A 23753-nucleotide genomic window follows, 5' to 3' on the forward strand; every position below is an offset into this window, starting at 1 on the left:
TTAGTATTTAAACTGTTTCCTGTCAACAAATCTCCTGATACGTTGAAACCCATCAACCTTTACCTCGCTCATGGCTAATTGCCCAAAAAAGGTTTAACACAACACTGTATACTTGCTGACACTCGACAGCTAAGCATTCAAGAGACTTTAATCTTGAGATAAGGTGACAGAGCTCAACAGGGACACAATATTGAATAGTTAAGATAAAGCAAGTTCAGACCATTTCAATATAGCCAACGTGAGAAATAGAGACATATACAGGAACCAAGATTTGTAATTCTGCAACTAATAACCAAAGGAAATAAGAATTTCAATAGTGAAATAAAATCCAGCAACAACTTCTCAGTGTAGACCCAAGTGGAACAGAAACATTGCCATGAATAATTGAGCCTAATGACTCCGTGCTGTAGAAGAGTCATAGAGCAATACAGCACGGATACAGGCCCTTCGGCCCAACGAGTCCATGCCGACCATGGTGCCCACCCATCTCATCCCAATTTCCTGTGTTCAGCCCATATCCCTCTAAGCCTTACCCCTGCATGTACCTATCCAAGTGCTTCTTAAATGATACTATTGTACCTGCCTCAACCACTTTTCCTGGCAGTTCGTTCCATATACTCACACCCTCTGCATGAAAAAGTTGCCCCTCAAGTCCCTTTTAAATATTTCCCCTCTCACCCTAAATCTATGCCCCTTAGTTTTGGACTCTTACCCTGGGGAAAAGACTGTTACCATTCACCTTATCTATGCCCCTCATGACATTATAAACCTTGATAAGATCACCCGTCATTCCCCTACGCTCCAAGTAATAAAGACCTAGCCTGCCCAACCTCTCCCTGTAACTCAGTCCCAGAAGCTAAATCTCTCTATGTAATTGGTGCACAAAAGAACCAGGTTCTTGAAATAAAAATGCTAAAAGGTAGCCTGCAGCAGGCCCCAAAGCCTGCATTTTTATATGTTTGGATGAATCCTGTGCGGTATCCAGTTACTCTCAAATTTTCTTTCCACATCCGGACCCCACACTGGCATATGGATGATTGATAAGACAATTTAGTTATATACATCTTATGCTTGGTGTGAAAATTTCCACAAGAATGTTTAATGAATTGAAAAATGAATCGTAGGAATTGCACTTAGGAAGTCTAAGCACATCTAATAAAAAATGCTCCAAGGTGCTGAGTTACTTTGAAGTGCATTGGTATCCAACAGTAAACATGCTGCTAAATTGTGCATAAATTCCAAAAATCAGTAAACAATGAACAATTAAGTGGTTTCAGAGAATGTTGTTTGAGAGATTAATGCTCGTCACGATATCTGGAGAACCCGTTGTTCTTCAAATAGTGCCATGAGAATTTCAATAAAAGTGTTACAAGCACAGTACCTCTTAGCTGAAAGTCAATTCCTCAAACAATGACATCCTTCCTCCTCTGGCAGCAATGGAGGGTGCGTTCAAACAAAGCATTTGGAACCTACCACCTTGTGATCCAGAAATGAGTGTGCTCTATACTGAGGCAAGTTAATGCTCTTTGTGTATATGACATTGCGCATCATTAATTACTAACCATTTCCGATGTTTCCAAAGTAAATTCCACCAGAAGCAGCCCTCAACACAAACAGCTGTTGGAGCCTAGAACAGTTATTTTTAGAATGGATTTGGTGGGGCACCATAGCATCTCTTATCTGTTAATAGAAACTGACTGCAATTACAATAGTATGGTGATCGCTGCACAATACTTCTATTCTTAGGCTAATATGCACTGCAGCAACACTCAGTGTGGTTTTCTCAATCATACCACATAAACTTTGTTGTGCAGATGTAGAAATGAAGTCAATTTGCATGGAAGGAATGGGCTATCCAGGCCAAACGGTTGATATCAGTGTTGATACACCACAACCAAGCCAGTTACCTCACCAAGATGCAGACCTTTCCATTAGTGAGATTTCCAGCAGTGATTTCAGCAGACAAACTTGAGCAATGTTTGACTATTTAAAGAAATCAGATTCAATATTTCTTTTCTGCTGTTCTTCCACTTCCCTCTCCCCCTAATCTTAAGGTACTTGTGGTCTGGAATATGGTTCCACAGACCAATCAATCATTTCTCCATCCTCCACTTCCCCACTCTCGATATTCCAATTTTTCTTCTGCAGGTCAAGATGGACCATCGGCAAACAATTTGTATGAAAGTGGCCGAGGCACAAGTATGATCCTGTCCTCACCAGACATCCATCTTCCCCAAAGAGGATAGGAGTTACAAGTCTTCAGCTTAATTTCAGAAGCGTTGAGAGATTCACACTATTGGTAGTGTCTACAGGAGACGCTGCCTCAAGAAGGCAACGTCCGAAGATCCCCACCATCTGGGCCATGCCATCTTCTCACAGCTACCATTGAGCAGGAGGTACAGAAGCCTGAAGTCCCACACCACCAGGTTCAAGGACAGCTACATCCCTTCAACCATTCGGTTCTTGAACCAATCGGCACAACTCTAATCACCACAGTTTAACAAAGCTATGACCACTTTGCACCAAAATGGAATTCATGTTTTTTCTTATAAAAAGTGTATAATTTATGTTTATTTTTCTTGTGAATGCTGCTTATCTGATGCTGAGCCTGTGATGCTGCTACAAGCAAGTTTTTCATTGCACCTGTGCACACATGGACTTGTGTATACGACAATAAACTCGACTTTGAGATAATACAACAACCTTATGTTGCCCAGGGTATTAGACACTATATAAGGTACAAGCCTGGGATCTACTCCTGCTCAGTTACGTCAATTACATGGAGTGTGGTTTTTGGTCAGTGTGGGAATGCATTCTAGAAGTTGGTTCTAGCCAATTGCTAGAGTTGTTTAATTGAAATTGATAGCACAAAGTCATCCAATTTCAATTAAACAATTGACAAGTGGGAATGCAAATTCAAAGTCCTATAGCTAAAAGCACAGCAGATTTTTAAAAAAAAATCACATCAACTATGGAAAACAGACTTTGATGAGGCAAACTGAAGGTAACAGAATTAAATAATTATTCAAAAGCAGGCACAGTAGAGCAGGTGACATATTGCAACTGTAATATGTGAGCTGACAGAAACCACAGCAACAATCAGCTTCTGTGGTTCAAGAAACTTTGGTTCAGAGTTGATAAGTTGGAGTCTGTGATTCAGACAACTGCAATGTTTCAACTGGAGGGGTGGGGGAGGAGAGAGATTTAGAGAAATTATCTGGATACTAAATTCAAGGATACAGTCACAACCCAAACGATGAAAAGTGCTGCACCAGAAAATAACAACTGCAGAACCGGTCAATCAAGATACGAGTTGCAAGATGCTCAGTCTTTGCTCTTGCTCAATAGGTATGCAGTTCTTGTAGCCTGCATAGATGAGAGCAAATTGCAGGGCAGATGAACAAACTGACCCCAATACTGGTGATTCAAGTTACGGGAGTAAAGAGGAAATAGGTAATAGGGGACTTTGAGGTTGAGGGAATGAAATTCAAAACTGCAGATGCTAGATTTCTGATAAAGGCTTTTGGACCTGAAATTTTAACTCTTTTTCCACAGATGCTGTTTGACCCAAGTGTCGAAAGCATTTTCTGTTTTTATTATAGTTAGGGAGACTCTTCTTCACAGCTATGCTCATGAGACTCAAAGGCTGTAATGCCTATCCAGTGCCAAGACTAAGGGCATCCCCTCTGTGCTGGAGAAGAACTTGGAGTGGATAGAGAAAGAGCCAGCTATTGTGCTCCATGTGGCAACCAATGTCAGAACAAAAATGTTGGGTTTGCTGAAGAAATGATCAGCTAGTGTCCAAATTTAAAAATCAAAATTACAAAAGGTGCCAATCCCTGAAATACTAATGAAACTACTTGAAAAATCTGCAGAACACAAAATGAAAATACTGCATGTCCAGCTAGAAGATTGGTTTCAGAGAAGTGGGTTTTGATTCATGGACAAGTGTATCATGGGGGGAGGGAAGGGGAGGGGGAGGGGGATATTCCATTGGGATGTGTTTCAATTGAATCAGGCTGGGATTAGTGTCCAAGCAAATCTAATAACTAGAACTATGGATAAGTCTTTGGATGAAATACTTTGCGGAGGGAAATTGTAAACAAAGAGAAAAGATAAGGCAAAAGTGCAGGATGGCAAAAAGGGTAAATGATAAACAGTCTGTCAATTACAGAAAATGCACATAATCATGGCAGGGAAAAATTGTACGAAGACAAAATTGAGGGCTCTTTATCCAAATATGTGCTGCATTTGTAACTAGGTAGGTGAATTAAATGGCACAAAGAAAAATAAGAACCATCAAATAGTCTTACAGAGATGAGGTTGCAAAATGACCAAGGTTGGGAATTAAATATTCTGCAATACTTCTAAAAGAGATAAGAGAAGTGAAAAAGGAGGTGGAGTAGCCCTGTTATTGAAGAATAGGATAAAGCAGCAGAGAGGAAGCATCTCAGTTCACAAAGTCAAGAAGTCAATTCAGTTTGGGTGGAGCTAAGAAACAGGAGGAGGCAGCAGAGATTGACGGGATTGCCCCAAAATATTGAAAGTAATGTAGAGCATTGTAGAAACCCAAGGAAATAGAGATTCATGTAACAAGGGTAACTAATCGTTGGAGGATTTTAATCTACATATAGATTGGGCAAACCAAATTAGCAGCAGTAGTAGGAAAAATGAATTTATGGAGTCTATAAGAGGTTTTTAAGATCATCAGGAACCAACAAGGAAGCAGTTTATTTTAGAATTGTGCAATGAGGAAGGGTTAATTGATAATCCAGTAGTTAAGGGCAATTACAGGAGTCATAACATGATAGAATTTTACATGAAGATTTGAAGTGATGTAGTACAATCTGACACCAGTGTCTTAAATGTGAATAAATCAAACTATGATGGCATAAAATGTGAGATGGTTATTGTAGATTAGGAGGCCAATAGTTAAAGCTATATATGAGAGAGAGAATTATATTGGGGAATAAGCAAATGGCAGAGAAATTAAACTAATATTTTCTTAGAAGACACAAAACTACCAGAAATACAGGCCTACAGGTCAAGAGTAAATATGAAGCTTAAAGAAATTAATATTAGTGAAAAAACAAGTATTGGAGAAATTAATGGGGCCAAAACAGGAAATAAATAAGGATGACATAGTACTTGACCTGCATCCTATGATTTTGAAGGTGACGGCTATGGAAATATTGGATGCACAGGTTGCCATCTTCCCAAAGTTCCAGAGATTCAACAATGGTTCCCTTACATCAGAAGGTAGCAATTGTAACTGTACTATTTAAGAAAGATAAGAAAGAAAGCAAGTAACTATAGACCACTTAACTTGACGTCAGTTTGAGGGAGTCTGCTGGAATCTATTATTAAGGCAATAGTACCAGGGCTTGCTGACAGCACTAGGCATAGCAATCATGGATTTGCGACAGTGGAAAACAAAATATCACGTTTGATGGATCTGTTGAGTTTTTTTTGAGGTTGGAATCAGCAGAATATATCAGGGTGACATCATATCTACTGGTATTTGGACTATTGATATGATGTCACACTGGACTTAATCAGATAAATTCGAGCACACAATATCAGAAATATACTGACATGGATTCAGGACTGGTTTACAGAAAGAAAACTGTAGTAATAAGTGGGTCATTTTCAAATCGTGTGGTCGTTGCTATTGGGATACTGCAAGGATTGATGCTGGACGCCCAACTGTTCACAATCTATATCAATGATTTAGATGAACAAATCAAGTGCAATGTAGACACAAGAAAATTACACAATGCTATAACCTGGAATAAAAAAAAATCCCTCCCTTCTCTGGTTCCATTTATCAACTTCCTTCGTTATCAGATTCCAGCATTTGCAGCCTCTTTTGTCTTCACCAATCACTTTCCATCCTCTATTTCAGCCTTAACTCTCCTGCCTTTACCTGGATCCATCTGCTCCTTTTTTCTTTCCTTATCTTTCTCTACCTATCACTTATCAGCCGCTGTCTCCCAACTCCACCTCTCCCCTCCCGGCTTCATGTGCCCATCATCCCTCTCCTCACCTAGTTCCACCTATCACCTGCCTGCCCCATCCCCTCCTTTCACCTCTTTATACTGGCTATCTCCCTCTACACTCCCAGTCCAGTCTTGACCCAAAATGTCAACCATCCCTCTGTCTCCACAGATGCTGCCCGACTCTCTGACTTCCTCCAGCAGTTTGTTTTTTGCTTTAGTGCAATGTATCAGAATCAGAATGTATCCAGTTTTGCTGACAATACTAAGCTAATTAACAATATGAGCAAAGAAATACAGGAAGGCCTTGGGGGAACTCTGACAGACTAAGTGAGTGGCAACAGCATGGCAGATAGAATATAACATGGAAAAGTGTGAAGTCATCCATTTTGATATCAAAAATAGAAATGAGTACATTTTAAGTGGTGAGATTAAAAGTTGGTGTTCGGAGGGGCCCCGGTCTCCTTGTACACAAATCAATGAAAGTTAATGTTCAGGTTCAGTAGGCAGTTGGGAAGGGAAATAGTATATTATTCTTTATTGTAAGTAGATTTGATTAAAGTAAAGGCTTCTTGATCCAATTACAGAGCCCTGGCAAGACCTTCCTATCTAAGTAAGAACATAATTACGATAACAGAATGCAGCAAAAGTTCACCAGATTGAATCCTGCGATGGCAGGTTTGTCCCGAGGAGAGCAAGCATACAGAACTGGTGCTAAAACAAAATCTCTCAATAATGCAAAAGTGAATGTCAAAGCTTGTAATTTTTCATGAAGACTTTGTTCTTTGGATTACATGGTAAACAGAGCATGAATATAACCAGGAGTACACTATTTGTCCCCTTGTTCCTACTTCACCATTCAATAAGATCATTACCTCAACATCACTTTCCTGCATGAACCCAATACTGGGCCGATACTCTTAATTTTAGAAAACGAGATATTATGTAATTAAAATGTACAATATTTTCACAGAGCTTGACAGCATGGATGCAAGGTTGAAGTTTTCTCCTGCTGTTGTGTCTAAAACCTGAAGTCAATTTCAAAGTAAGGAGTTGGCCATTCAAGTCAGATGAGAAAAAATTTCCCCACTCAGGTGGTGCAGAAGATTTGGAATTCAGTGAGGGTGGTAGAAGCTCAGTCGCTGAATATCTTCAAGATAGAGATTGACGGATTTTTAGATTTATAGGGAGACAAAGGTTATTGGGTTAATACAGGAACGTAGCACTTAAATAAACGATCATAATGTTATTGACTGACAGAGTAGGAATAAGGGGCTGAATGCCCTATTCATGATTTTACTTCTGTTCTCATGCTTTTTTAACCACATAAACCAAACAGCAAAGCTAGCTTTCAGTTCTTCTGTCATGAATGAAAACTCCCAACTCTGTAATGTTCACTTCTGCATTAAGATGCAATATGTTTCAGTACATCAAATCAAATTTCCACATTTTCACTAGCTTATTTAAAAATTACAAAGAAAACCTGATAACAATTTATAGTTTCTATGACATGAAACCCTTCCTATATGTTAGCTAGTACTTCAATATTTTACTATTTTCAGTGTGGTTATATTAATTTATCACATAGAACGTGATCAACATTTATGTAACTACTATAAATTTTACATGAAACATTCCATGGTCTGAATGTAAAAGTACATATAATCAAATGAAACTTGAATCCTACAGGCTTGATTGAAGCTCAATAACAAATTGCCAATTCAAATTAGAGTAGGTAATCAAGTATATGCAGTCCAATTTTCAGGCCTCAGTCATAATTCTCCTTTATTTACCAAAAAAAACATGTACAATACTGCAGTGCCAAATTTATTCAGGCTCTACACAATATTTCACAAACATGAATGATCTCTTTATTGCTCTCAACTTCGTCCTCCTTATGACACTAACTTATATTGGTGTACAGTTTCACAGCTGCTCACAGCTCCAGAGATACTGAAGTGGAAATGTTGTGTGCATAAACCTATAAAACTGGTATTAGGCTTGCTTGTCCACTCTTGGTTTCACAGTCAGTCAATCTGACCTCACCCTAACCTGTTGTTCATATCTTTGCAAATGTCACACAATGATAAGGTCAAGGAACTCTTGGTTTTACTATGGAAATTGAACTGTGTTGGACTTTCTGTGGAATGCTCCACAAAGAATCTCAAGAACATTGCAGAATTGCACTGCCAGGACTTGTAAAATAGTTTTTTTCAAAGTATTTTTCATTCTGTTATTTGGCTTTTCAAGAAAAAAAGATCAGTTTTTAGTTTTGTTCCTAATATGCCTCCACCAAAATTAGAAAATACATCCCAAATCACAGAATCATTGCAGCAGTAGTCATATTTACACTATATACTGCATGCATGGAAAAGAATCATCAGCTCAAGATGCCAACATCTGCAACAAATTACATCCACTTGGAGGCAGACGATGGCTTATCTCAACAAAAAGAGAACAGAATATTTACTTGGTATGGTTGTAAACTGTTAAAAATTTCAAGATGCCATAGATAAATTCATTAGTGACTGCAAACCAATTAAAATATAAGAAATATAAAAATGATGAAAGTGCTAAAAGAATAAGTAAAAGGGCTAAGAGTAGAATAAGGAGAGCCAAGAGTGTGAGTGGAAGGAAAATTAAGAAACCCAAAGGAACAGTAAGGTATTTCACAAGTTTAATAATAAAAATGATCAGCTGAATTAGGGCATTAGAAATGACTGTCAACTGGCAAGAACAAAAATGTATGTAAAAGTACATCAATGAGGGAGCCTTGACTTGATTGGGAAACAATCAAGCAAAATTTTACTAAGCTACATAGACTAGGGAAAGATTAAATTCATTCACCCAAGGGGATACACTGGTGCCAATCATGCTTGATCCAAACCATTGCCCACACTTATACTGCACTAACCCTGGCTGCACTTACCCTTTGCAGCCACGTGGCTTCCAATGACCTTGAGGGCGCAGTTCCACACCTGTAAGTGGTGACCACGCCTCAAGGCAGTGCATTCCAAGACCCCAACTTTTCACAAGATGTCAAAGGTCTGTTTCAGTGTTTGTTGATGTCTCTGATTATCAGTGCATTTTTTTTATTTCCATACAGGTATGGAAATGTGGACCATGCTGACATACACCCTACAGCTGGTTAACGATTCTCTATGAAACCGCCAGTCAGCCCTCAGCAGAAAGCAGCCAACTGCAGGATATTTAAAAATGAGGTTGGAAATCTAATTTTGAATTGATTATTTGTGAAAGCTACAAGTTATGAACCACCATTGCTGAGTACTGTACATAGTATTGAAATCCACCAAGAAAAAAAAAATGGATACAAAGACTATTGAGAAAGCATTATGAAGAGTCAACAGGGAGGTGCCTGGCATGTGAAAATATGAGCAAACAAATGCAACTTTTTCTATTTAGAAAAAAAATTAGATTTCAAGGCGACATACATGTTTTTGAATTGGACAACATAGCTGATAGCTATTCCCAGTAGGTGAAGGGTCCAGAACAAGAGGTCATGGGTACAAGTTTAAACACAAAAGATTTATCATGAGAGTGTTGTCCAATGGTTGGGAGAGAAATTATGACTCCGATTTTAAAGGCAATGTTCAACTCTGATCTCAAAGAACTCTCTCCAGAAAAATCTGGTAATCCGTGCATTCCTATTCTTAACACTAATTTCATTCCTTAGTCAGTCACAGGGGATCTCTGATGTCCTCAAAGAGGCTGAGCACTCAGTCATCAATAAAGAATTCTCATACAGCAAAAGCTTCAATTCTTTTAAAATATTTTACAGAATGCCAATAAAGACCATCAAACATATGAAATCATGGGAGAAGCTCAAATTCCAAAGCTTGAAAAGTTAATAGAAGTCTGAAAGATTTATAAGGGAATTAACACTATAATTGTAGATTTTCATGAATTAAACTCCATACCTAAATTTAGTTTTTCCAGGGTTATAGTGTTCAGCAGTAATTATGGCTTAATGCACCATTACAGTTCCATCTCATTTAACATGACTTAATTACCACGATTTTTACACTGAAAGCAGTGCATAAAATATTGACATTCTTGTTAAATCAATGATTTTACCAGCTGTGGACATCAACAGTGCAACCTGTGGAGGAGTGGGGTATTATCTAGAATTTGTTGTTGATTTTGCATTTAACTCTGTTGATGGTGAACAATAATAGTTTTGCCATTAGATCTACAAGAACTGGGCCAATGTTAGTATTCAAATTTGATTAAAGTGTTGTCAGAAAATAAGAGTAAAGGAATATAGAAACAGGCAGGTAAATGAGAATAAGAGTATTAGCAAGCACGGAGGAAGAAACTCAACATTTGCTGCAGAGTAGTAACTTTTACGTGAAAAAATACAAGGTCATCCACTTGGGAAGAAAGGCAGAATTTTTCTCAAAGCACGACAGGTTGAACATCATTGGTGTTCAAAAGGACCTCACTGTTCTGGTACGTGAAGCATTGCAAGTTAACATGCAGGTTCAGGAAGCAATAAGGCAGGGGAAAAAATTACGCTGGCCTTGAATGCAAAAGAATTTCAGTATAAGAATTGTGATGAATCTCTCTGATTGTGTAAAGTCCTGGTGAGAGCTCACTGGAGTACAGGAAGTCCCCGGGTTACGAACAAGTTCTGTTTTTGAGACTGCTCGTAACCCAATTTTGTATGTAACTCGGAACAGTGTCCGCGCATGCGCACTTGGGCCGGGGATCGCAGCCGCGCATGCCCCCAGCTGCACATACGCATTTGGCCCAGGGTTCCCCGCCGCATATGCGCACTTGGCCCGGGATTGGGCCAGAGAAGGTGTACCGCCGCCGTGGTAGGATCAGGGGCCGGGCCCGCTCACGAACCGACCACGAAGGTCAGTTCGTAAGTATGGGACTTCTTGTACTGTGAATAGATTTGGCTCTTCCTTCCAAAGGAAGGATAAACTTGCAATAGAGGAAGTGCAGCGAAAGTTTACCAAATTCCTGGGATGGAGGGTTTATCATAGGAAGAGAGATTAAACAGACTGGGCCTATACTCTTTAGATGAATGAGAGATAAACTTACTGAAACAAATAAAATTCTTCAGGGGCTTCACAGAATAGATGCAGAATTGCTTCCCTTGGCTGGGGTGTCCAGAGGAACAGCTGACAGACTCAAAACAAGGGGTTGGCCATTAAGGACAAAGTTGTGAAGAAATCTTTCATCCAAGGATTGTGAATCTTTTAAATTTCCGATGAAAGGAATTTGTGGAGGCCCAATCCTTGAGTATATTCAAGACAGGCATTAACATTTTTTTAAATATTAAAGTATTTCAGGGACATGGGGATCATGGAGGGAAGTGACACAGATTAAAGATCAGCCATAATTTTCTTGAATGGTGGCATAGACACAAAGAGACAAATAACTTCTACTTATATTTTATGCTCTGAAAGTTATCGTCTTTAGATTTCATTTTAAGTTCTGGATGTTCTGAAACACTTCCAAATGGGATTTTTAAACAATTTACCCATTTTTTTAATTGTATAATTTCTGGCCAGCTTTAGAGCCATTTGTTCAGGTTTGCTCAAAGTCTCAAATTCTGAAGTAGTTTTAAGTAATCAAGCTCTACTCCAGCATTCTTTAAAGTCATGTTAACCTACCTTCCTGCACCATCTTCACATCCTCCATTTCATTTAGCATTCAAAAACCTAATAAACTGTTTTTATTCTTGATAATGCAGCAGTGACTACCCTCAGGGGATGGCGAATTCCATTGATTCAGAAGCCTCTACGTGAAGACTTTTTCATACCTAGTGTAAATGGCCAACCACTTATTCTGAGACTGAATTCTTTATTCTAGACTCTTTAGCCAGTGGAAACATCCTCCAAGCATTTATCCTCAGGTACCCTATGAATTGGAAATATTTCACTGATGTCATTCTTCAAGACTGTAATATACTCAGTTCCTCATGTTGTGGGAATGGAATGCCAAAAATCTGACTTCATTCACGTGCCATCAAAAAAGGGTCCGTCATAATTTTGACTCATTTGACTGCTAGCAAAAAGCATCTTACAATGGGATATGAAATGACAGTTTAGAAGCATACCTAAAGTCCTGCAAATTTTTTTTCCTACTTTACATAAGTGAATTTGCCCAAAATACTTCATTGTCTATGAAACACTGCAGGTTCTGCAGTTATGAAATGTGTAATACATTTTTTTTTAATGTGCACTTTGTTCCTTAGGCAGAAATAGTGGTAATTACTAATAAATTAAAATTAAACAATAAGCTTTCCACATTTTAACTCAGCCTCTTCCAATCCAAGTGATTCTGATGGGTCTTATCAGTAGGTACAGTAATGACGTGTTAATGCACATTGCTTTCCAGTATTTTAACTGATTTAAATATGATCTGTAAAGTGCTGGGTCCAAAGTACATGTTAGTTAACATCAGCTTCCTTACACAATTGGGCATAGAGGCAATATGAATACCTTTCATGTGTCTTAAGGTATCCATGTGTTTAAGTGGGTATGGGTGAAACATCCACATCTCAATGAAATGAACGTGTCTTACCTCTCCTTTAACTTATCAGAGAGCTCTTCCAAAATTTGTACAGCTTGTTTGTGGTAATCCAGTTGTGCCTCCACCAGGGCTGACATTTGGGTCACCTGCTCGATCTGAAAAAAAATGTAGTTTCCTTTTGTTTAGGTTATTTAAAGTAGGTACAAATTGCTAAAAAAATAAAGATCATAAATGACTTCGTTCTCCCATAAAGTATGCGGCTCCAATCAATATTGGCCCAGGTTGTCTAATACCATTTATACAGCAAGAATGAATCATGCCCAAATTTCCTAACATTTATTTCTATTGAATCCTTTTCTTTGGAATTGGCTCCAAATCAACAAAAATGCATAAGGTTCAGATTCACCAAGACCAGGAGACAAATGGGAATCCATTTAAAATTACCTCAGTGGGCGATCTGACTTACCAATCCTTATGCTAATGCTTCCTTCCTTCTAATTGTCCTATTCAAAACAAATCTATGAAAATTAATATAGGACATTTTTACATAAGCTTAATGCACCCCATGATACTCAAATACACTTAATTACAGTTCTTTGTATTAAGCATTAAACTGAGGTTCTACCTGCCAATTAAAAATGCCATTATTTAAAGGAATGATGCCCTAGTCTTTATTCCCCCCTCTGCTAATCCATCAAATTCAACAATTAGCAGTGGGTTTGTCCTATTCAGATTTTGCTGATGCATCAAGGCTGCAACATTACCAACATAGCAGTCATTACAGTCCCCAAATAGTTCAGAGGGTTAATTGTTTTGGTACAAGTCTCTAATTATATATAATAGCCCTGATCAGTCCTGATGCAGGGTTTAAACCTGAAACGTCAACAATTCCTTTCCTCCTACAGATGCTGCTTCACCCACTGAGTTCCTCCAGCAGATTGTTTGTTGCTCTATATTATATATATTTCTTCATCTACCTGGATTGTAATAGAATATGGGTTAACATACAAAAGGACACAGGTAAGTTCAGATGGATGTGACAGAAACATTGACAGAGGGTGGGTAGAGCAGATGGGACAATTCAGTGACAGGATTTCAAAAGAATGGATAGAGTATCTTTCAATTTCCAGCAAGCCAACTCCTATTTTGGAAGTGACCCATTCTCAGAACTTCAATTATTTATCACTTGGCCAAATTATTGGGTTAAAAAAAGTCTGCGGAATGAAAATATTTCAAATTGGTGGGAAAAGCATTCATTTGGCCTTGATTAGAACACTGAATAATTTGGCAACAAAAGATATGGAAATTATTGTTGAGTGCAAATGAAAACTTTTGATCTTTCAGAAACAAAGTTGGATTCATTAGATATCTAAGCAACTCCTCAATCAGATCTTCTCTTATTTACTTGATTTAAATAAAGCTTCAAATAGTTACTGTGGTGCATTACTCATATTTACATTATTTGTATTAGATAATACAACACTTAAGACAATTGCTTAACACTTCAAACAACCCAGAAGCACAACTCTTGGAGGTGCAAATGGCACATTTGATATCAATAACAAGGGAAACAGAAAAAAAATCATTTTCACCCACAATATGGCAGCATTTTCTTGTTTTACAATCAGAAGGTATTGTGCTAAGATCATTCTGTTAGCCAAAAACAAAGAGGGTCTTGGTAAATTATTTGACCAAGAGCATCACAATTGAATTTGATTTGCTCCCTTGTTGAAATTTATGCAGATATAATCCATTGCATCTACTGGAGGTTATGATCTGGAACAGGAACATAACTTAATGCTACTGTTTTTCCATTTAGTCAAGAAAAACTTTTACTAAACCACCAGGGCACTTCCAAGTATAAACTTATATGAACTAAGATCTGAATCACAACATATCACCTTGTCACTTAGAAAAGCTACATTTATTCCAAAATATGAATGTAAACGTGTAGAAAAATGAAAATAGACAAGTGGGTCTTTTGAAGTCATTCTTACATCAGTTTCTAAAAGGTTGTACATGCTAGTTTCTGCAACATCTTTGGATTCGTCAAATTTTTCCAAAGCTTGTCTAATCTCCTCTTCAGGAATTTTACCCTGTCGTTTCTTCTTGTAGTCATAGTCCAGGCGGCGACCCTCCAGTTTCTTCAAATGATGCTGAAAAGTCAAAATTAGGAATTAATGCATATGACATGTTAAAGTACTACCTACTTTTTTTTTCTTTTATACTTTCCCAACATAGCCCTCAGAGACCCTGCCCACAATTATCTGAAACCAGATGAAGTGTCAGCAGTCTACCAGATCTTTGAGGGGCAAAATAAGCCAGCCTAATCTGTTGTTACCAGTTGTCCTTATCTGTATTCCTTCCGGCATGGAATTATAAATTACTAATCAGAAGGAATTTTTATTTCATCTCTGATAGGTACAGAGGCCAATTACTACACCCCAAATAACAAAAGCTTTATCTGGAAAGATCAGGATTGAACCTGTTGCTTCTGGTTCGCAAATCATAATATAGTAACACCCACACAGAACTAAGTTATTAAGCTATATTGCGAGCACTAATAATCATGTTAGATGTGAAATACTTTGTTAAATTATATTTGTCCTGTACATAGTAATCATTCCAGTGTCATATTTCAGAGGAGAAAGGAAGTTAGTTCTTAAACAATACATCAGGAGTGGAAGTAACTTTATTTTCATACTGAGGCAGCCATATCACAAACATAGCTTCAGCCACTTTAAGGTACGCCAGGTTGGCTTACTTTGACTTCCACACTGAGATCAATATTGAACTATGATCAGCTGATGGATTGATTTAGTTTGTTATTTGGAAGACAGCTAGACCAAAAACTCAGTCAACGTGGACAACCATTTAAAATGACTGCCAAGATCAAGATCTGAACTGATATCTTTGGGAACTGAATTTGTTATATATTAAAGCTTCCTGCAGGATAGTTTAAAAAAAAACAGACCATTGGAGTAATGTTCAAACAGTCATGTTCCAACTTCATTTTGTGTTCCGGCAATTTCATGGCATTCAACATCCTTTTCTTCAAGTCACCTAAACCAATACAGGATGGCATAAAAGTCTGTTCTAAGCTTCTATACAGCTAATCATCCCCCTTCTTCAGATATATGTACACAAAAGTGACTGCAGTCTTTAGAGTCTCTCTCCAACTCTAATACATGGACAGAGCTGCCTGTGGATCTCTGCAAGGTGGTAAAAATATTGAGAGGAAGACTTAGGCTGATAACTTCTAAGGCTAGAAAATCTGTCTTCATTGTTTCCTATGTGTGTTTTGCACAATTCTCGGTTTCTGGATGAAGAAATAGTGTACATGCAGCCCTTTTTTTAGAAAAGGAGGAGAACTTAGGACTGTCACTCAGCCTTTATTGTGGATTCACTGGACAGACTTAATGGCCATTCATTAATTATGCAAAATAACAAATTTAATTTGGACTTGGAAAATGACTGAATGAGTATGAAAGACGACAAGTGTAAAAAGTGAGTTCCATCACATATGGGGTATTTACCAATATCACGTCCAAAGCCTGATTTTCCAGTGATTAGCTGAATCATGCTATCACTTTGCCTACACAGAATCAAGTTGAGGAATCTTGAATCACTACAAATATTTAACATTATCACTTCAAAAAGTGTCAAATAATTGGAGAACAACCCAAAATAATTATCATACTTTTTTTCCTTTCTAGCCCTGTAGAAATTTGTTCTCTCATTTCAAAATTGCAGAAGATCCCCTTCACACGGCTGATATCTGCATTTTAGGTCTGAAACCACCACGCAAGAACTAACTTGACAAAACATTAACTATGATTGTAAATACAACCACAGTTTCACTTCAGAGAGAAGACAAAAACATACAGCTCTCTGTTGCACTGATTAGGTTCTTCTCAAATGTGAGCAATACACATGAAAGCACACCAAATGTAAATATATCAGAACTCACTAAAAATGGCTAAAATGTAAAACTTGGGAGTTTTACATTTTAGCCATTTTTGCAAAAACAAGCTACAGTAAAACTTAGATAATTCACATGCTTGGGAATTTGGTGGTGCTGGACTAGCAGTTTTTCCTGACTACTGGATGTTACCCTGTTATTACCCAAACACACTGTTCACTGTTCTTTTTAAAAAAACAAAACAGGTCACGCAGTAATATAAATTTTGCAGTGAACCTGAGGAGTTAAAAGGACCAAACAAAAATACACAAGCACTATGGACCCGGATCCGGCCGCTACCTACTCACGTTCCTGACTGATGTTCTGGACCCTAACCCTAGGCAGCAACACCTCCGCCACCATTATCCCAAACACTGGTACCCTGCAAGGATGCATTCTCAGCCCCTTACTTTACTCCCTATACACTCACAATTGTGTGGCCAGATTCTGCTATAACTCCATCTACAAGTTCGCAGATGACACCACTGCAGTGGACCAGATCTCAAACAATGATGAGATGGAGTACAGGAAGGAAGCAGAGAACCTAGTAGCATGGTGTCAAGATAACAATCTTTCCCTCAATGTCAGTAAAACAAAAGAGCTGGTGATCGACTGTAAACGGTGTGGCAGAGTACATGCTCCTGTCTGTATCAATGGTGCTGAGGTGGAGATGGTTGAGAACTTCAACTTCCCAGGTGTAAATAACACCAACAATTTTCCCTGGTCCAACCATGTAGACGCTATGGCCAAGAAAGCACACTAGTGCCTCTTATTCCTCAGAAGGCTAAGGAAATCGGCATGTCCCTGATGACCCTCATCAATTTTTACAGACGCACCATAGAAAGCATCCTACCTGAATACATCACAGTTTGGAATGGCAACTGCTCTGTCCAAGACTGCAAGAAATTGTTGAGAGTTGTGAACACAACACAATCTATAACAAAAACCAGCCTCATCTCCAGCAACTCCATCGAATACACTTCCCACTGCCTCAGGAAAACAACCAACATAATCAAAGACCCCTCCATCCCAGTCATTCTCCCCCCTTCCATCAGGCAGAAGATACAAAAGTTTGAAAACGTACCATCAGGCTCCAGGAACAACTTCTATCCTTCTGTTACGAGACTCATGAATGGACCTCATGTCTGATATAGATGAACTTTTGATCTCTCAATCTACCTCATCATGGCCCTTGCACCTTGTCTATGTGCACTGCACTTCACTATATTCTGCATTGTTAGTAGTTTTCTTTTTGTACTACCTCAATGTACTTGTGTTTAGAAGGGTTTGTCTGGATGGCATGAAAAATAAAGCTTTTCACCATATCTCAGTACATGTGATAATAATAAACCAATAACCTCCACACCAGCCACATAGGCAGCCCATGATCCAGAACCCGGCTCTGCAACACACCCCTTTTGTACTCTGGACCCAACTCATATTCTGGACTGATGAGTGAGCCAAATGCCAGATGATCAGGATTTCTGAACAACCTGATACTGGAATTTTGCAGTTATACTTTATTAAAATGTAATTGTATCTCAGAATCAGATTTATTATCACTGACATGTGAAGTTTGCTGTTTTGTGGCAGCAGTACAGTACAAAGACATAAAAATGACAAGTTACAAAAATAAATAAATAGTGCAAAAAAGAAGGAATGAGGTAGAGTTCATGCACTGTTCAGAAATCTGATGGTGGAGGGGAAGAAGTTGTTCCTGAAACATTGAGTGTGGGTCTTCAGGCTCCTGTACCTCCTCCCCGATGGTAGTAAAATGAAGAGGGCATATCCTGGATAGTGAAGGTCCTTAACAATGAATGCCACCTTCCTGAGGCACCGACTCTTGAAGATGTCCTCAATGGCGGGGAGAGTTATGCCCGTGATGTAGCTGGCTGAGTCTACAACCCTCTGTAGCCTCTTTCCGTCCTGTGCATTAGAACCTCTGTACCAGGCAGTGATGCAACCAGTTAGAATGCTCTCCACTGTACATCCGTGGGAGTCTTCGGTGACATATCAAATTTCCTCAAACTCCTAGTGAGGTAGTGCTGCTGGCATGCCTTCTTCATGATTGGGCCCAAGATAGATCCTCTGAGATGTTGATGCCCAGGAACTTGAAGCTGCTCGCCCTTTCCACCACTGACACCTCAATGAGGACTGGTGTGTGTTCTCTTGATTTCCTCTTCCTGAAGTCTACAATCAATTCCTTGGTCTGGTTGATGTTGAGTGTGAGGTTGTTGTTGTGATACCACTCAACCAGCTGATCTATCTCACTCCTGTACGTCTCCTCGTCACCATCTAAGATTCCGCCAACAACAGTGGTGTCATTAGCAAATGTATAGATGGGTTTGAGCTGTGCCTACCCACACAGTCATGAGTGTAGAGAGAGGAGAACAGTGGCTAAGCACGCATCCTTGAGGTGTGCCTGTGTTGACTGTCGGCGAGGAGGAGATGTTATTACCGATTCGCACTGACTGTGATCTCCTGATAAGGAACTTGAGGATCCAGTTGCAGAGGGAGGTACAGGAGGCCCAGAGTTTGAAGCTTGTTGGTTAGTACTGAGAGGACGATGGTATTGAATGCCGATCTATAATCGATAAACAGCAGCCTGACATATTTTTTGCTGTTGTCTAAGTGCCCCAAAGTCAAGTGGAGAGCCAGTGAGATTGCATCCGCTGTAGTCCTGTTGTGATGGTACGAGAATTGCAGCAGGTCCAGGTCCTTGCTCAGGCAGGACCTAATTCTAGCCATGACTAACCTCTCAAAGCACTTCATCATAGTAGATAAGAATGCTACTGGGTGATAGTTGTTGAAGCAGCTCACCCTGCTCTTCTTGGACACCGGTATGACTGATGCCCTTCTGAAGCAGGTGGGAATTTTTGACTGCAGCAGTGAGAGGTTGAAGATGTCCTTGAACACTCCAGCCAGTCGGTCGGCACAGATTTTCAGTATGCTGCCAGGTACACCGTCAGGGCCTGAACCCTTGCGAGGGTTCACCCTCTTGAAGGATGTTCTGACATCGGCCTCCAACAAAGATCACAGAATCACCAGATGTGGTGGGGATTCACACAGACATAATGTTGTTCTCCCTTTCAAAGTGTGCATAAAAGGTGTTGAGCTCAGAGAGTGAAGCATCACTGCCATTTATGCTGTTAGGTTTTGCCTTATAGAAGGTAATGGAAGAACGTAATCTTGTAAAGGTTGTAAATTGTAAAGGTTTTTGTTCAACCGGAGACATGAAATTTTCAATACTAATTTTCAACACGGACAGATATACAAAGGGAAAAATTAGAAATATGGTCTGAGAGTAATTAACACATTTTGAACATCCTCATTATTCAGGTTTATAAATGCATTAGACATTTGTTTTCTTAACCATGCTTTTTTTCCATATACAAAGTTATTTGTGACTTTAACCATAAAATTTGATTAATCATTTTAAGGACTATCAAATATTTTAAAGAGAATTAATGTGGCTTCTGTGATATATGGCTCCAAAGGATGTACATCAAAAAGATATCAAAGCCACATTAATTTTCCCACCTCCACACATATCAGACATTCTTAAAAGGAACTAGGGTAAAAGGCCAACATGACAATGAAGTTCAATTGCACTCATGAAATAGCCATTCCAAGATATGTTGATGCTGCATTTGTTTTAACAAAGTAGGGGAAACATGATAAAGTGGTCAGAGAATCATCAATGCAGTGTGTTTACCTATAGATGACATTTTACCTGAATTTCTTTGAAATCTTTATCACATAGACCTTGTAATGGATCAATAAAGTTCTGTTTAACTTCAATATCCAGGGAATCTTTAACCTCAGCCATCCGCTTCATCGATTCGCCAACATCAATGAGAGCCCCTCCTTAAAACAGAAAATTTAGAGACAATAATGAACTGAAGATCTTAAAATTGAAAGGAATACTATTTCAGTGCATGACTAAACCAGTTCTAACCTTATAGTTAAAAGTTCTTTCTCCTCTTCTGACTCAGGTTGAGCACTACTTTCCCTCTAATTCATGCAACTTGTGTACACAACCCTGAAGAATGAGTTGAACTGATGTGTCATACCTAAACTCAAGTATGTTCTTATTTGACTTGCAAGTGCATTTTCCATCAGGATCAATAGCCAACAACAAGTGAGAACCTGACTGTATTTTACCATCTCTTCTGCTGGGGTGTTATCAACCTAGTACTCCTATCACTATCAGCTAGGGTGCTCAACACAGCTCGAGATTCTGTCTTGAGATATTGCTGATCTATATTGCTCAGTCATATAATGGATGGTTCTTTCAGTAATAGAGCCACCAGAATAGCAAAAAAAAAATCAGCATTATTGATAATTGGCTCCATCTTTTCTGCGCTGCAAGTATACAAAGACAGAACATATGGAGAATAAAACAATGTGCATTATCTAGGTTGTAAAGAGATTCTAATGAGTGAATACCAGAGCTAACAACAAACTATAAATTCCAAAATGAAAATAAATGCAAAGAAACAATTTGAAAAAAACCAAAAACTCTTAAATGTTGCCAATGAAAGTTATGCAACAAAGTACCATTTCATTGAGTAGCTTCTCTACAAAATGCTGGTTCTGATTTCCCACTAAGTACCCCAACTAGAAGGACCAAATTTATATTAGAATGAAGTAATGAGCCAGATCTTGTTATCAGTCCTGCATTTAACCTTATCATTCATGCTCATACTCAACATCTCTGGATGTGGATCCCCTGTTGCACTGGCTTTCTGCATACCAGAATCTCTGGCGTACATATACATTTAAAAAAAATCAATACTCAAGTGAATTTAAAAACTTTTAATATTTTAAGTGTTTTGAAAGTACAAAAACACTACAGTAAGGCAAAATAATTAAAAATAATTCACCTTCCCTTTTGCAACCCAACCCTTTACCCTACCATTCTTCACTGAAATCAACAGGGTCTCAGAACCTGTGCAGAACCCAAGAAGCAATTCCCAAAGCATAATGCTGGAAATCCCAGCAAGCTGAGCTCTGGCAGCAGAGCAAATTGACAGATACAGTCTATCTAAACAGTGAGCAAGTCTCTAGCCTTTTCATTTGACCATACATGCACGGGATGTCTGGGACCTACTGCTGCTGAACACTGGCAGTTCTAATAATAAACATGGGCAACAGCCAACAAAATTACACACTGCATGTTTTCCTTTGAAAAGTGATAATAAAAACAGGTTACTCTAACTTTTTATTCCATTACACCAAGCCAAAACAACAAGCAGCAAATTGCTGCTAGGTTTCATTCAGGCCCTTCAGAGATCAGTCTCCAGCAGTAGATCAGAGTAACTAACTTCCATTACTTTGATGCGAGGAAGCATGCAGCCAGATAACACAGGGAGATTGTTAACAAACTGGAACTACTTTTTTAGAACAACTTTGAGACAAACTCTAATGAGCTGCTCTACCATACTAGTTCTTGAAAGAAGTGTCTTCACGTAAGCCATTATTTTTTCTTTCATTCCATGTTATTGATATCTCTCTGGATAAATGTTTAGCAAACTATTTCTCGGCATGGCAACAGTTAACATTCTCAGCCAACTCTCCCCATTATTCCTGCAAACATGCTGAAGGATCTCACCTTCAGCCCAGCACTTTCCTTGTTCTCTCCAAGAACTGATCAATGCAGTTTTCTCCCAACCCATTTTGCACTAAAAACTTACCAATAAAATGCTATGATTGATTTACAGGCAAAGTTATGCAGTAGAAACAAAAAAAATGTTTAATGCTGACCACTTGGATCAAAAGCCTTCAAAGTTTAGTTCCTATTGATGAAGTGTTCACTTATTAAAATATTTAACTTACCAAAATTTGATTCTTCACCAAGGTCCTTCCCAAATTTAATCATAGATTCTCCAAGAAGCCCTTCTGGTTGAGGATAGCCTGGGTTTTTTACCTGTCCACGAATCTTTGATACTGTATTCAGCATTGTTAATTTAGCTCTGGATGCTGTGTAAAAATGGAGTGAATTAATTTTGGCAAATAGGCTTTAGAGAATTTGACAGTTTTCAAACAGTGGGAATTCTGATAATTAAGAAATCCATATGTTCACATAATCCATATGTTTACATAATCCATATGTTTACATAATATAATAGTTTGAAGTCATGAACTAGTGATTCCACAAAAAGAGTAATAAGCTCTAATTTTCTGGTGCTGCTAACTACCCATACAAGAGCCATGCAAAACCAACAGCTAAATCTAACATTGCCCAAAGACATTGACTTGTTTAACTCAATGGTCCAAAGCCTATCCCTGAAAAGGACAACACCGAGATATTTTAAGACTTTAGCTTTGCATAGATAATTGCATCATTCATTCACAAAGCTGGGCCTCTCTCATCTGGCAGAAACACCAGTGTAAACTTGTTATTTACCAAATCTAGCTTCCAGCAAGATCCCATAGTAAAACATGTCTTGGCAAAGGCTGTACTTAGAAAGTTTGTTAGATACACATTAAGTTTGTAATTGGTAGTCCAAGACCCCCATTTTAGTACCAGTGTACTGCACTTCCTAATGTGAAACGGTAACGGGTCCATTATTTAGGCAAAGGAGGCTGCCATTCAGCTTATTGTGTCGATTGTGGCTCATTGAGCTATATAACTGGTACTTCATTCCTCTTCTTTTGGTAAAGTCCTGGAGTTTTTCCTTGGGGTACCCTATAAGTATACTGAATAACTGAAGCAATCAACTTGCACAAATTTCCGTGTAGTATTACGGTTGAAAACAAAAATAATTCTAAAGGCAGCCTGAATAAATGGTACATTTAAAAGCCAGCAAGAACACAGGAGTTCAGCATTTTTTAAAAAAAATGACAAGTTCTTGTTTGGATAGTAATTAAAGACAGAAACCCCAAGTCAGATTAAAAAAAATAGAAATATTTAGTAGATCAGGCAGCATCTGTGGAGAGAGAAACCAAGTTAAAGTTTTGGGTCGAAAACTCTTCATCAGAACTGGTTTAAGGGATAGACAAAAGTATTCAAATATAGTTGATGCTAAGGATTCTATTCAGTATTTGTAGTAGTAAACATCTATCACTGATGTGACACAAGATGCCAACGCCAGTTGAAAATTTACCACAAGCCCATAGTTTGCAATGCTGTCACTCAACATACGTGGAAGTCGAAAATGCCTTGCTGGCTATTCATTTATAGTACATAACAGTTAACTCTAATTTACCCAGATACCTACTTTCTAGTAGGAGTACCTGAATAGTGACCAGACACAGGAATTCTGGCAGTGTTTCCCCTTTCTAGG

At 38.6% G+C, this 23753-nt stretch overlaps 1 protein-coding gene across 2 annotated transcripts in view; it reads right to left on the reverse strand.

The window, feature by feature from the left end:
- LOC127582572 (endophilin-A2-like) overlaps nucleotides 1-23753 on the reverse strand; it is an 83239-nt gene that overhangs the window by 12998 nt on the left and 46488 nt on the right. For both annotated transcript variants that reach the window (XM_052037935.1, XM_052037934.1), the window contains exons 4-7: nucleotides 22303-22446; nucleotides 20198-20331; nucleotides 14501-14659; nucleotides 12555-12658 (exon numbers count right to left, since the gene is read on the reverse strand). In XM_052037935.1, coding sequence (XP_051893895.1) covers nucleotides 12555-12658; nucleotides 14501-14659; nucleotides 20198-20331; nucleotides 22303-22446 — 541 coding nt within the window. The remainder of the gene's footprint in view (nucleotides 1-12554; nucleotides 12659-14500; nucleotides 14660-20197; nucleotides 20332-22302; nucleotides 22447-23753) is intronic.

This window comes from Pristis pectinata, chromosome 24 (genome assembly GCF_009764475.1).
Source record: "Pristis pectinata isolate sPriPec2 chromosome 24, sPriPec2.1.pri, whole genome shotgun sequence".
Taxonomy (NCBI): domain Eukaryota; kingdom Metazoa; phylum Chordata; class Chondrichthyes; order Rhinopristiformes; family Pristidae; genus Pristis; species Pristis pectinata.